This window comes from Pagrus pagrus, assembly GCF_965226575.1.
Source record: "Pagrus pagrus genome assembly, chromosome: 18".
NCBI lineage: Eukaryota > Metazoa > Chordata > Actinopteri > Spariformes > Sparidae > Pagrus > Pagrus pagrus.
This window is the reverse complement of record NC_140202.1, coordinates 8,538,538-8,554,101: the sequence shown is the minus strand read 5'-3', so window position 1 is coordinate 8,554,101 and position 15,564 is coordinate 8,538,538. Positions and strand designations below refer to the sequence as shown.

General features: G+C 40.1%; 1 protein-coding gene across 6 annotated transcripts in view; it reads right to left on the bottom strand.

The window, feature by feature from the left end:
* ralgapa1 (Ral GTPase activating protein catalytic subunit alpha 1) overlaps positions 1 to 15,460 on the bottom strand; it is a 66,939-nt gene extending 51,479 nt beyond the window's left edge. For 2 of the 6 annotated variants that reach the window (XM_084382136.1, XM_084382138.1), the window contains exons 1-18: positions 14,773 to 15,460; positions 11,152 to 11,262; positions 10,969 to 11,018; positions 10,201 to 10,258; positions 9,905 to 9,948; positions 9,469 to 9,646; positions 9,122 to 9,237; positions 8,590 to 8,728; positions 8,128 to 8,336; positions 7,257 to 7,577; positions 6,853 to 7,026; positions 5,850 to 5,921; positions 5,527 to 5,675; positions 5,244 to 5,367; positions 4,838 to 4,984; positions 4,312 to 4,402; positions 3,665 to 3,829; positions 1,873 to 2,019 (exon numbers count right to left, since the gene is read on the bottom strand). In XM_084382136.1, the coding sequence (XP_084238262.1) occupies positions 1,873 to 2,019; positions 3,665 to 3,829; positions 4,312 to 4,402; positions 4,838 to 4,984; positions 5,244 to 5,367; positions 5,527 to 5,675; positions 5,850 to 5,921; positions 6,853 to 7,026; positions 7,257 to 7,577; positions 8,128 to 8,336; positions 8,590 to 8,728; positions 9,122 to 9,237; positions 9,469 to 9,646; positions 9,905 to 9,948; positions 10,201 to 10,258; positions 10,969 to 11,018; positions 11,152 to 11,262; positions 14,773 to 14,878 (2,401 nt within the window). In that variant the 5' untranslated portion in view covers positions 14,879 to 15,460. The remainder of the gene's footprint in view (positions 1 to 1,872; positions 2,020 to 3,664; positions 3,830 to 4,311; positions 4,403 to 4,837; positions 4,985 to 5,243; positions 5,368 to 5,526; positions 5,676 to 5,849; positions 5,922 to 6,852; positions 7,027 to 7,256; positions 7,578 to 8,127; positions 8,337 to 8,589; positions 8,729 to 9,121; positions 9,238 to 9,468; positions 9,647 to 9,904; positions 9,949 to 10,200; positions 10,259 to 10,968; positions 11,019 to 11,151; positions 11,263 to 14,772) is intronic. The other 4 variants (XM_084382137.1, XM_084382140.1, XM_084382139.1 and 1 more) reach the window with 4 other exon arrangements.
* Between the last annotated feature and the right edge of the window lie 104 nt (positions 15,461 to 15,564).

Below are 15,564 nucleotides of genomic sequence, written 5' to 3'. Positions count from 1 at the left end.
TTTCTTTAAACACACATATGCAGACATACACACCCTTTAAAGTGAACAAAGACCACGAAAGACAACTAAACATAAATGAAACATTGATTTTATTGTATTATTTATTTCATTATTTGTGTGTAAAAAAGTAAGTGCTGAAGCAATCTGCTCTAACTGTCTCTATGGACATCCCATGGTTAATTATCAAATTAGGATGTGGATCTTAAAACTAAACCTTTTTCTGGTGTTAATTCTGAGTATCAAAAGCAGAAACTGATACATTCTTGGAGTAAAGACTTTGCCCGCCTTCCTTTTTTTAAAGTCAGTATCTATGTAGGTGCCACACGGCCTGGACACAAAATTAGCCCCAGCCACAACCCAAATGCTGGTAAAATATGCTGCAATTTAGGAATATTTGAATTTAGTTGGTCAAATTTGAACATTCACTAACCATCTTGCTGGTGGAGAAAAAGTTATTTTGCACCCTGGATACAGCAAACAACAACAACAACAACAACAAACTGGGATGCATTAATGTTGGCTGAGATAGTTTTGTGACAACTGTTTCAACCCCACACTACAAACACCTTCAACTAAGAAGACACATTCACAGTATAACCAAACACAAAAATAAAAACCAGCTCCTCTTTAAATGTCAGCTTACAGGAGTGAGGCCACTGTAGTTACATACTGAGTAACAACAATCCTTTGAAATGACACATTATGCTAAGCAGGCAAAGTCATACCACAAAGGGCATGCACTCACTCACAGAGACATTTAACTGTAAGAAAGCCAAATTTACTGTAGTTAGTATTTTGCTCATCTGTAGTGTGACACTATGTTCATTAAGTTAAAATTTTTATTTTGATCAGTTGTCAAATTGTACACACAAATAAAACAATATTAAACAAACAAACAAATTAAAATAACTCAAGCAGAGGATATGATAAAGTTAAATCCTCACCACTGCCTATAGAAAAGAAGGGTAAGAGTCACATTAAATGTCATCCCAAAACAATGACATCAAACTAAACACCAGGCAACATCCATGATAGGGGGATCAATAGGAAAGGCATAGAAACAAAGGGGAAAGAAATGCCTATAACAGGCAAAAAAAGAGTGCAGGCAGAAAGAGGTGAAGACATGACAGAGGGACCTGTGTGCAGGCAGACAGGTGACTAAAAGATGCAGGTTAACAGGCAGAAAAACAAGCAGACAGCAAAACAGGTAGGTCGAGTTCCCTGCACACATGCAAACAACAGACACAGAGACACATAATTGGTCTCCAGCTACCTGTAAAAAATATCCAGTTCACATCAAATAGTTAGTATAGAAACAGTGGAAACAGTTAGTGTCAAAGTGACAATGACAGACTCGTTGGTATTGGTAAGGCAATATTTCATTCTCTCACTGGGCAAAATACCAAATAATGTTAAAACAACGACAGTAACCATAATAATTTTAGGACAACATACCGTAAATCATAGACAGTATTAAGACAACAGGCCAACTTGGGAAAAATAACCCAACTCTTCACTTCATTTTCAAAAATGAAAAATGACCTTCAGTATGCTTTGATCATCCATTTGTCACATGCAAAATGTTAAGCGATGCTGATGAGATCACAGTTTCAGGAGAATGATGCATCTATGATGTTTAAGCATTTCTCAAAATCACACTTTTCATCCCCATTACACGTCAAAAAAGGGAAGGGCCGATGATTCCTGATGGACCACATGCAAACTGCTGCTTCAGTAATGACAAATAGACGACCAGGACAACTGATACAGAGACTAGACAACAGGCATAAAGTTTCAATCTCGGACAGACGTACAGAAAAGTCTCCAGGCATAGAGGCAGGCAGGCAGACAGGTAGTGCAAAGAGTGTGTACCTGCCAGCTGGTCGGCAAGGGGGGGTAGTAAAGGGTGGTGGTGGTGGAGGAGAACAGGAAGAGGCGGAGCCAGAGCAGGAGCACTCTTAGCACTGCGGATAAAGGCTGAGGACAGCAGAGAGTCCCCCGTAGAACAGCTACGCAGGGCTGAAGAGGTGGGAAGAACAGATAGAAGAGAGACAGAATAAGGGGGGAAAGAGTGTGAGACAGAAAAGGAAAGCAAAGAAGGCAACAAAAAAGGAAACAAAGGAGAATAGAGGGTATTGCAGTAGTAAGTAAGGTGAAGGGGTAAGTGGAGGAAAGGTGGATGGAAAAGTGAAGGGAATGAGAACAATGATGTGTCAAAAGTATGACCAGTGAAGATCGAGCAAAGATATGTTGAGAAGAAAATGGTGAAAATAAATAAAAGAAAGAAATCATTTACGGGGCAGAAGCAAAGCATTGAAAGATAATTTGGAGAGAAAGACAAGAAATTAGTGAAAAAACAGACAGGTGACCGGAGAGTGTTGAAATGAGGAAAAAAGGTTCAAGGAGGAAATGGTGAGGGAAAGAGACAGGGAAGGTGACGGAGGAGTGACACAGGGTTAGCTCTGGAGGAAAGACAGTGAGACAGTGAGAGGCTGGTGGCAGCTTGGCACTCTGTTACAACTCAAATCCTCCTCTTGAGACCACGATACACAGGAGCACTACAGTTTTTAAATGCTAGGTCACACAAAGTGAGGTTATCTGCAAGTTTGACTAAGTCCGTGATTTTTTCAGCGCATTCCCAGTTGAATATTCAACTGAAAAAGGGCAACAAAAACAACTGCTCACCTGCAAGTATGTTGGTCAGCATGTGTGGGCTCATTTCTAAATGTTTAAACTTGTACAAGTGTTGCTACACCAGATAGAACGCGAGTCGCGAGCTTGCCAACTTCCTTCCTCACTCTCTTGGTCATAACACCTAGCGTTTCCCTGGAAGTTACAGCAACTAGAGAGGGTAAAGGGTAGATATAATGCCATTGACAGGTGACCACATGAAACGCACCGTTGCCGAATGAAAATACGATTTCTCTGGGTTTTAACATTGTTGAAAGCATTTTGGATAATGTAAATACACAACTCAACAAAACATATAACAATGATCTAGTTGTTTTTAAACATAATAATGCTGAACTGTTACATATCGTGCCTTTGAGTAAACGCATGTGTATGTTACTTATAGTGTTAGCTGGTCACAAATTATAACTGCATTTCTTACCAATGTTGCTAGTATATTAAATTGCTATTTGAATTTGGGCAGTTATTACTGTTACAGTTGTTGACGTCTTATTGGCTCCTCCATATTTCAACATCCCAACTTCATCTTCTGACTTGAATTTATCATGAGCTGTCATCATCTCGCTCTAAGCTCCTACTGGTATTTCAGTACAATGTGGTGTTATGACCATTTCTTTCACGCTGATGGCCACAGATGAAGGCTTCGCATAAACAATGTGGAGGAATGACAGTAAGCATACACCACAACTTCCTGTCAGACAGGCACGGGGGGAAAGGTGGAGGAGAGTTAAATAAAACAGACTTAAGAAGAACGAGAAACTATCTGAAGTGTTCTGAAGAAAGGCAGTTCCCTGGTTTCTTCTAGTTGCGTCCCTCTTTAACACACATACACATAAGGCCTGCCAGTTTGAAACCGATACACACAACGGTAGCTGGGAGTTTGTGCTTTGAACATGACTTATAGCAAAGATTTAAACTTGTCATTTCCACACACACAGGAGGAAGACAGTGGTGTAAAGGGAGGGATACTGACCTACAGTCTTCTGGCGGACGATACTCCTGGCCTTTTCGATGCCTGGCGAGCCAGCAGTGGTGGCACTTCGCTGCCTCATGGCTGCAGCCTGGACCGGTTGGTCTCTGCTCCAGCCTTTGGAGAAGGAACGATCCACAATCTGTCGCTGGCCCTCTGAACCTATACCTGGTGTTGATGGATGGAGGTGACAGAACGTGTCAATGCACTATGTTACTTCTATCTGTGACTATGCACTGATACTATGTGTCAGAAAACAGTGTGGTTTTCCGATGTGATGCACATTATCTTTTCTTTCATATTTGGTCATTTGAAGTATCCCAGTTCTTCTTAGGTTCCTTTCATATTGGTCATGTTTCATATTTATGGATATCTTTATGTAGTGTACATTTTAAAATTGTCCAATATAATAACTATCCTTATGATCAACTGCTGACAGCCAAAGCAAGACATTCTCACAATTAATGTCCTCAATGCATTTAATGCAATTTGACATGTTGCGCATTACATACAAAAATAAGGATTTGTGTAGCTGGATCATAATTATCTTAAATATTATGGGACATCTGTCTGTTTCAGGTTTGCTGGTAGGACGTTCTGCATGTTATACAGTAACAAAGTTGAATAAGGTTCTCCTGTGACTGACCAACCTTTTCCTTTATGTTTCTTCTGTTTTTGTTCACTGAGTTTGTCCAGAGGCAGCTCATTCAGATCAACACTGTACAGGTTCCTGGCCAACACCTAAGACACAAAGACATTTTCTGACACCAACTAGTGCTTAAGGTAAAAAGGATGATTTGTCATAACATATTTGTCATAACATATTTATTATAGAGTCAGTGTAATCCTGTCATATAAATGAAAGTGAACACAGAGGCAAAATTAGCAGGTATGGGAACAGGAATGGAACTATTGATTCCTTCATTCTACTGTAGTTGTCCTTTACTTCTCAAATGAAAATGTTCTGCGGGTGTCATAGTAAGTAACTGAACTGAAAAAACAACTTGTGTGGAAGAAAATGTATAAATACACAATTTAAATTTCTCAGTGAAGACAGTGGAATCAAATTAAATTATTTTATTATAAATGTTAAATGAATTTTAATCAATCATACCCGTACACAGTGTAAATATAATAATACTTGGAGGATAACGTCATTAAAATAACTTCCAGTACCTTGGTGAGGGTCTCCATGGTGAGTGACCACTCAGTGACCAGTTCATCCCAGCAGGTCAGAGAGGAGAGGACGGAGAGGAGGTCATCCCACAGTTCTCTGCTGATGTAGACATTTAAGTTCCCCTTGATCCAGGCTACTATCAAGGTCTGGACAGAAAAATGGTAATAAAGTGATAGAAAGTTGGATTAAAGATGCACTCTACTCATCAAAACTAAGTGTTTTGATAAATAATGAAATCACACCATTGTACCAGCAGGACTTCTTTGTTATATCTGTCTTCGTATACAATGTACTTGTATATATTTAGTATCTAGAGCAGTCCCTCTCCCAAGAGCTGTGTGCTGTAACAAACTGCAATTTTATTGACTTAAGAAAAGACAGTTTGATAAAGTAAGAGAAATGTACCTGAAAGATAGGTCCAGCCAGTCTGCCTGACAATGTGTTGTTCTTCTTGCCCTGGGGCATGATGGATGGAGGTCTTTTCATCACTGACTCCGTCACCCTCAGCAGAACCAGTAATATCTGCTCCCTACAAACAAATACATTAAAAAGAAAGAAAATGTGGTGGAACCTTTAACCTCATGACTCTACTGAATGTAGATGGTGTTATTTGTTGGATGATCTCTCAGTCCACAGCAACAAGTACATTTTTATTGTATATCTGGTGACAGTGCAGCTTCTTTTTTACCATGTTTTCTGGTCCATGGTCTCATGCATAACAAGGCTGCGGTAGATGTTCAGGACTCGCTTGCACATGTCGACATGCTCCTCCAAAAGGATCTTGATATCATTGGCTGGCTCCATTAGGAAAACGTTAGAGGAGTGGGTGATAAATACCTGCAAGGGAGACAAGCAGGATAGATGTGAAATGGGTCCACAATCTATTTCTCAAAAACTATGCAAGGGTATAGGTTAGTTAATGTAAGAGCAGTAACAAGACACTGCAATGATGAGACTTTTGTGTGCATGTATGAAATGTACAGAGATATTTTACATGTGCAAGGCTCATACCTGTAGTGTAGTCTGAACTCCAGCATGAACGCTGTATTCCAGCAATTCACTGTCAATCGCCTTGTTCATTCCCTGAGAAAATAAACATACACACAAAGTTAGGTGATATTACCTAAAAGTATTAGCAACAGCTCAACATTTTAAAATGTTCAAACAGTCACAAAATTATTTTAAAAAATGAACAAAAAATTGCCTCGTCTTAAATTTTTTTTTTTTTTACCAGTGCCAGGCAGTAACATGTTCTTACCAGGTGTCGGTAAACATACAAAAAATAATAAATACAATAAATAAATACATAAACTTAAAATAAATGAAAATGTGATGCAGTGCAAACTCTGCTAAGTAAAGAAAGCATATCACAAGTCTAAATCAACTTCAGTCATTTGGGAGTGAAGCACCCAGCAGATGTTGGGGGCCCATCCACAGATTAATTAACTTAACCAATAGCTAACTATGTCAACAGATGAAGTTTGATGGTAGAAAGGCAGAGCAAACAATCGAACATTTTCACGACAGACATATTGACTTGTCAAAAGAAGGAAAAGCACCAGCATTAATGATGGCTGCATTCCATTTAGGTGAGCTAGGTCCAGAACTCTGGTACAGTGCACGCTCACTCACTGGCATGGCTTTCAGGGACACCTGAAAATTGTGCCCTCATTAACATTATTGGTCAGACCTGTGCTTTTCCTGCTTTGACAAGTCAAAATGTCTGCTGTGAAAAGGGTCCATTCAAATCAGCTTCGCTGAACATGGCTGTTTTTGAAAATTTGAAAAGCATAATGTAAATGGTGAGGCTTTCAAATACAATTCCAAGCCCAGGAATCTTGCTATGAATCCTTCGTTGAAGCCATACTAAGTAAATAAAATCCCTCTGTTAGTGGGCTGGTCAGACTGTAGCCAAGCTAACATAGTACATCACTATGAAGGGATCTGTTCACATGGCCCACCTTTTCTTGATACATATAAGGATTTGACGACTGATTTTTAGGTACTTCCTTACCTCATCCTCCTTGTCTCCGAGCTGAGAGCCTGAATCTAGACTACCTCCTATGGGATAGGGACCCTCCTCTGGCTCCTTCATAAACACTGGCCTGTCCTCCATGGAGATCCACTCCTGATAAACACGGACCACTTTACGCATTGCTGCAGCTTCACACATGGGAAGGAGAAATGCCTATATTGATAGAGACGGACATAAATATAAAACACTTAACAACATATAAAATACCAGTTACATAGACATAGACACATTGTATAAAAAACAGAATTAACAGTTGGACTAATGATACTGCACATAAAATCTATGTAAATTTATAAATGTTAGAAAAATGCCACCTAGATCTATTCCAATGCAGACAAAACAATACATGAAAGTGAATGTCAATAAGGTTATTCCTCTTTCACCTGTCTAAAGATCTCAGTGATGAAGTTGACGTTGGTTCTGGAGTTGGTCAGTACTCTCCTCACCACCTCCATGTCCGTCAGCTGCTCTTCATCCATGGAGCAGAGTGAGGAGGAGCTGGGCTCCCTCTCTGTCAATGTGGATGTGTTGGAGTGGCTTTGTTCAGGCTCACCCCCAGCCCCTGGACCCCCAGATAACCCCATGCTGCCTCCACCTGACCCAGATGACCCACTGCCTTCCAGGTGGCTGTCAGACCGAATTCCACCTCCACCACTGTCGTCTGAGCTGCCTGCTGAGCGAGCTGCCAGGCCGGCTGCTGCTCGCTGGAGGGGAAAATTTGGGTTAAACAACGAGGTAAGAAAATAATAATAAAAAAATAATAAATAAAAAAAAACAGATGATAATGTTCCAAATATACATAAAAGTAAACTAACACTTTGCCATCTTGTCAGCTATGTGCAAATCTTGTGTTATGGAATATTTTCATATTATTTAATATCCTTTTAGGCAAATATGTCAATCTTTCACAAACACCTGAGGTCTAGTAGTCTTGGCTTTCTTTTTGACAGAGCTCTGACAATTGTTTTGTAAATCATTTAATGAAAATTGATATGTATTGCTTACTTGGATAATCTTATCTTGAACAAGTTCTGAAAAAGAAATGCCAAAATTCTCTGGTTCCTGCATCTTCCATGTGACTATTTTCAGTCTTCTACACTTTTTAAAACTGAATATTTTAAGATTTTGGACTTCTGATAATCTTGTTGAAAAAAACAACAACTAACTGATAACAGATACAATAGATAAAAGAATCTGCAGATTAATTATCAACAAAAACACTTTCTGTCTATTGCAAAAATATGTGTGTGTAACCTGTATGTTCTTGGGAACAATCTCTCCCTCTGTTCCTGGGATGTGTGTCTGTGTGTTGGGTCGTGGCTCGAGCCAGAAGGAAACCAGCCAGCGAATGAAGATGACTCGGGCCTGAAGGAAGCTCTCCTTGGTGCAATACACTGTTTCACCACCGTCTTGCTCCCTGCGCACCACGCTGTAGTAGGGCTTCGGACGCATCGGAGGCACATCTACAGGGAAAGAGGAAACTCTTTATTCATGTGATTACAAAATTACAATTACAAGTATTCAATGTGCTCCAAGTGGTGACTGGATTTACAGTATCCACTATTGATCGAATCACCTGTATGTCATGCTATCGAGTACAGCCACTTTTGAAAAATTCAACTGTATTTACCCTACGTTACACAGTGATTTTCTACCCAGAAGTTATTGTAAGCAAGCATTTGTGAGTGGTTCTATTAGAGACCTAATGTAACTGACCCAGTATGGGGCTGTAGAGGCTGGTTTCCATGGCGAAGTTGGGGAAGATGTGAGGAAGGTAAAACTTCCTGAAGTGACCAAAGAGGAAGCTGAAGCCACGCTCATGGTTCTCTTTACAACGCCACTCAAGAGACTTGGCCTGTAGGACACACACACAAAGACAAACAAGCTCGTGTTACAACGGCAGCATTACACACAGAAAATAGTGTCAAGTGGAGAAGCGCACCATTGTTTTAGGGGAGAATGTTATCAGTGTGCGTATGACTGTATGTACGCGTGTAATAGCGGCAAGAGGAGGAAGCACAAGAACCAAGTCTCTGTGTGTCAATAAAGGATGAAACAGAGAGTTAGTTATACCAGGAAGGGATTGGATGAATTACCATCAAATTTCTGTACATGATTATGTCAAGAAGAGGCAGAATAACTGGTTTCTCCAATATATTTAGCATTGGTGGCATTAGTAAGGCAGTGCACCATTTGCAAAAGTGTAATTATGTAGTGTTAGTGTGTTAGTAAGAAATGATGATAATACCTGGTTTACCATGTATTTGAGCAGAGCTTCTAAAAAGTAAGCAGTGAGGTCTTCCTGGTTCTTGTCACCTGACTGGGGAGGAACCAGTGGAGTGATCTCTTCTGGGGTGACCTGACCTGCAGCGGGGGAAAATAATAATGTATATTTAATGTTTTTATCACTATAAATACTGCAAAATATGTTCTTGTTTGTGAAATACATTGAATACATCTGTATACACATGGTCGAAAACATTTATGGGGTTCCAAATCTTATCCAAAATACTATATCTTGTCAGGTACAGTGAATGTTGAGCTCACTGATCAATCTGACTCCAGTGTGCGTGTGTGTGTGTTTCTTCTACTAACTCTCTGTTAAAGTCAGCAGTGGGTTGATCAGAGTGTCCAGCGTGCGCGGGGTCCCATGGCAGAGTGGAGCTGGGAAGCCGGGAATCAAACAGGCAAACATGCAGAGCTGCTCACGCTCTGCATTACTCTGTAACGCCTGCATCCACAGCAAGAACAAGCGCACACCTTCACGACGGATCTACAGTGAAGATGAGAGAGGGACAGATGAGGCCTGAGGAAAAACCTAAATGAGTACATATTACTAGTACATATTAGTTTAGTCCAACTTTAGACTACATTTCTTACAGACCCTGTCATTAAGATGAGGGTTTGTTTTAAGCAGTCAATTTGCTTTTAGGATAAGAGTAGCTAACACATGACAACAACCAACATTATTTAAATCTAGATGCTATGACTGACAGGTTGACGCAGAGCTACCAGCCAATCAGAACAGTACCTTCAGAGAGTTCCCAGTGTGCAGCAGCTTCTTGAGAATCAGCCCTGAGAGAGAAAGAAATGTCAGCTTGGACATTTCAAAACTACAGTGCACAATGAGTAAGCTTAGCCACATCTGTAAATATTAAAATCTAATGAATGATTTTGAATTGGTGAAAAAAAATAGTTGCCAAACTTCAGTTAATCTGTCAGGTGAGTGGCCGCACTGGTTGAACTTAATTTAACAACACTCACATGAATAAGATCTACTTTAACTCATATTTTTCAGGAAAGGGTGTTGAGGGTGGGTTTTGTTACCGATGCTGTGGAACTGCCATCGGCTCTGGATTCTCTCTGGCAGGAGCTGGAGGATTTTCTGGGGGGGGGGGAAGAAAAGATGATCATATTGAGAAAATTATTATTATTAATTACAACATGACTTGTTATGTTATGAGCAAGTTTTATATAACCTAAAAATAACCTAAAATATACTGTATATCATGATGACCTGTCTCATTTACCATGATACCGTTTAATGATTATAATGTCACTGGTTGGCTGGTTATTCACTGGATTCAGACAATAATGATGGAAGAAACTGCTCCATGAACACATACAATCAATAATTCTAAAACATTGTTCATTGTACTACACTAATTTGAACTAATAGTTATCAGGGAAACCTATGTTAAACACATTCTTTTATTCAAATACTCACTGGACTTGTCGTGCTTTGCCGAGCCTTGTTCTGAATATAAAGTGTTCAAGGGGCCAAATGGAGGTCAGGACCACACACATACTTACTCTGCTATCTTATCCTGGCTGCTCTAAGCACCACCAACCAGGTCTGAGTGTTGCTAAATGCCAGTGGTCTCACTCTGAGGTCAGTGCCAGCTGGTTGCTGTGGTACTGACCGAGACCAACAACAGAAAGTTGGAGCACACAGAATCACAAACACTTGAGTGATTGAGTTTCACAAAATGTCAGAGCTCCGTGCTGTAGCCATGTTGAATCGAGTAAGTAAGGCTTTTTTCTGTTTTATCTAGATTTCCATTTTAGCGAGGAAAGTGTAATATATCTTATTACCTCAAAGATGAAGAGGATGGAGTCCAGCTCCTCCCTCTGTGACTTGTGACCTAAAACACATATATTAGATTGAGATAAAGCGCAATCATATAGCTAAACAGCTATGATACATTTATTACGGTGAAAGTTGACCAATCAGAGCTCAGCTTAATTGTTTGGTTCTTGACATCGAGTAAAACTTACCTTTTTGCTTGAGGCTGACCTCAATGGTGACAAAGTTCTCAAAGAAGACATAGTAGATATGGGAGTAGTTCAGGTCGAAGAACTGTTTCAGCTCCGAAGGCTCGGCATTTTCTGGAAAATGAGAAAAGAAAAAAAGGTGAGAATCAAATAACACACACACACACACACACACACACACACACACACACACACACACACACACAGAAGAAGAACACCAAGGTTAAAACAAACTGTCAACAAACTTGTCTTTGATTCTTCCAGAAATTTTAACTTCAATCCGTTTCCATGACCACTCTCATTTTCATTTCTCACATCATACGTTCATAAAACTTTGGCATCTCCTTAACCAGCCTTCCATTATACATGAAAAAAACATCTAATGTTCATCTCAACTTGAGTGGAACCCATCTCTCTGTTCACTCTCATAGCTGTATTCAGGGAACAATAGAAAAATGAAATAACAGCAATAAAAACATTGTGGAAAAGGAAGACAACTTCAGGATAAATATATATATAAGTAGTGTCAATTTAAAAATGGAGATTAAACCAGTTATAGGCTCTTCTCCATCCATTTTAGTCTAAATGTTTTCGACTTTGAAATCTAAAGACATTTATAACAATAAGGGAAAACCCTGTCACTATGAACACCACACATATCTAAATGTACATTAGGAATTATGGCTGGCTGTGGCTCAGGGGTAGAGCCAGCATCTTGTTATCAGAAGGTCACTGGTTCAATTCCCCTGCATGTCGAAGTGTCCTTGAATTACTGTAAGTCGCTTTGGACAAAAGCGTCTGCGTAAAATGAGTTTGAGGAACGTAACCTCACTGCAGCATCTGGGTTCTCTAAATATGCAGTAGAAAAGACCCACAGCCCGGTCTGGCTCCCAGCTACAGATTCAGATGTACAGATCTAAAAGGTGGGAAATTAATCTTATGTGCTCTGGACTAAATCTCAACAGCACTGTCTGTCATTAAGGAGACACACTGATACAGAGATAAAACACACACTTTTACAGAGAACACAACCACTGCAATAATTCAGGGTCAAACTGAAAGAAAACACACAAGGACACGGAAGAGTCTCTAGTGATAGTCTCTGGGTTTGTTTATATGAAGTCTTAAAGCTAACCTTTGACACACACATACACACACACTGAGGCCGTCTGTGTTCTGTGCCATAGTGGTTGCCCTTGTAAGGTCTTAGCTGCTTAGCTGAGTGGTTTTCTATCTTTTCCTCTGGGGGACTGACAATTTTAACACTACGCCATCTCGTAAGCTGATGTACAGAAGCTAGAAAATTATTTAGTCTCTGCTCAGTCTTGCAAAATTGGGTAGTAGCACTGTTATTTTGGTTCAGACCTCAGTCTGCGCCGACCAGAGCTACTTTTACCCATTATTCTATGTTGCAGTCAACAAGTGTGAATCAGCAATCCATAAAAATGATAAGCAGTTTCTATAACGGTCTTGAGTCTGTTTTTACCAAGACTAAACTATACTGAATAAGAAAGTACCATAAAATGCCATCAAAACATCATTTTATATTACCTTACTTAAATAAGGGCTTTTTGTAAACCTTTAAGTTAAAGTCATGATAGGAACAGAAAGGCTGTGTTTGCCTTCTAACAATGGAAGGAAATTCTGACCCTGTAATGTGATATGGAGGTGGCATCTTCTGTCATTTAGACTATAGCTACGTTATGTTAATAATGATAATGTAGTCAGTTTAGGCAGCATTAGGGCTGCAGAATTTATTGAAATACAAACAAAATCCCAACATGGCCATGTGCAGTATTCAAATCACAAAAGCAGCAGTTTTTTGATGAAGGTAAAATGTGTGACAAAACAGCACTATAATGAAGTAGTGCAGCGCTGCAGAGATGACCTAGCCTACAAATCTTGTAGGATGCAAGAAAACGTGTACGTTCGAGACCCCAACACATGTCACATCATCATGATTTCAATAGTTTTTTCAGGGAAAAGGAAAATTTCAATGCAGAAATGATTATTCCCACTAATCTTGAATCATAATGCATCGCAAATATTTCTGTAAATAAACGAAATAGGATGTTTTCAACCATGTCACGCAGCCCTAGTCTGCATCCTAAATACAACTGTGGGGCCAGCTATTTGTTTTTTGGTCTGACATCGACAACAGGATCAAATATGCATGGGGAGCAGTTACTTCATAACCTGATTGCATCAAAGGGATTGCAAAGTGATGAAATAGCTTCTTGTATAACCATTCTTTCAGGTCAGATATCAACTATTACAAAACTTTAAAACAGCACTCTTACTGCTCACTCTTTGTTTGCTACTATGGCCAAGGTAGACATTTTTCAGGAGATGGTCTTGTGTTCTGGGTATAGAAAACTGGTCGCTCAAAGGCAGGTTTTGAATGAATAATGGCTGCATCATCAGCAACATGGACAAGTAATTCTTGCTGTGAGGCATATCATTCAGCCTGCGTGCTCTCTAAAGTGTCATTGCTCCAGCTATCAATTCGTAACAGTGCTGCAACTAATAGTGCCCATATACATTTTGTTCAAGTTGTGGTCTGGCACCATGATCGTTCAAAGTGTTTGGCTAGCTATTGTTCAGCTGTCTGAGCATTCCTTCTCAAACAATGTGGCTGGAAGTGTGTTTGTGTGTGTACGTCTCTGTGATTGCTATCAAGGTCTTGTGTTCCCCAAAGAGCACAGAGAGGGGGCACACCCCTTTCTGTCTCTGTCCTGCGCACACACACACATAACACACATAACACACGCACGCCCGCCCCAGTAGCTATTACAATAGAAACAGGAAGTTGAGCTACTGTACAGAGACAGAGAGGAAATAGTAGGGCTGTTTCCCTCTCTGGTCAGTGTGTGTGTGTGTGTTTGTGGGTGTGTACATGTGTGAGAGCATGAAAGACACACACACACACACACTTATTTAGACTCAGTACCCTGGCATCCTCCTTATTTTCCCACACAACAAAAACACTGCAGCTGGTGTTGTGTTGTAATACATCTAAACACATGTTAAAAAATTAACGCTCAGCATTTCTCACACCAGGTCTTTGTTCAACACCGGGCACACCCCTGGAAAAATCACAACAGCCTGACAGCTTGTGCCATTGGTGTGCCTACATTTCAATCTGTCATACACACATTGGTATCGGAATTGCCACTTGCACACGAGCTTTAACTGTGTTATTAACACGTCTTTAAACACTCTTCTAACATTTGTTTACAGTGGATACATCTAGTGTCATTTCCTTTTAAAACACCTTTCGGTTTTAGCCTGTCCACATAAGGCCAATCACTTCCTATTATAGTCATTCTGGAAATACATAAAGAGCAAAACATTAACATTAATGAACGACGGTAAAATATATATATAATAAGTGATCCAGTGCTATTCAATGGACTACATGTGAAATGCCGATTTTGTCAATGGATGCTAAAAAACCTGAAATTATCTTAAAGTTTGTTACAAAAGGCTGCGTCTCTATTTACATTCAACGCAACTTTTAATTTCGTGATTGTCGAGATGAGTTTGGTGTGGCATTCCCTATATGCACAGACTGGCACGTAGAAGCTAACCTGTTTACTGCTTGATCACAATTTTATAACTTACCTATGACTATTCTGAGGTGTTTCAGTCTCGTCAACACGTCCTTCTTTGGGTCCAACACTTTCTGTGTTGATTTTTTGACGTCCCCATGAGGCTTTTTGGAAAACATTCCTGGCGCAGAAGACACAAGAATGCGATGGTAGACAGCAAGGAGGGGCTAGCTGTGTAGCCACTTAAACAGCCTCAGCTAGCGTTAATCTTCCAACTATAACGAAACCCCGGTGCTCCTGGGTCATTTATTAACGCTACGCTGCGACCTAGCAGCCCTCCTCAACTGCGCGGAGTATATCAAGGGGCAGGTTCAGTCGGAGAAGGCGCATTCTGTTTGAACTAAGACATATATGTAAAACGTAGCGGGGTAAAGCATCCATCCATCGCACCTCCCTTCCACAACAGTCCGCAGCCTGATGGCTAAACTAGCTTGTTAGCAAGCTGGGCTGTTCACTTGAAAACATCATGGCGGAGGAGGAAGGGGGGACAACAAAATAATGGATACCAGAGAAATTCAACACCAACATATTTAAACAATTAGCTAACTTTCGATATTCAGTCTTAACTGTATCACATACGAAGGTTATTACATTGTATTATACTTTTGATACAAACAGCGTTTCCAATTTTACTGGCGTTAAAGTTTTAAAAGCCTGTCGACTATTCTGCTCGAACTCTCCGCCTCAAGCGACAGTGCTGAATCCTGGGTAACGTAGTTTTTGGCTGGTTGTTAGACTTTCAGTTATGTGAATGTTAGCGATACAGAAAACTACAGTTCCCTATACAAATAATAGCGCCTTGGTG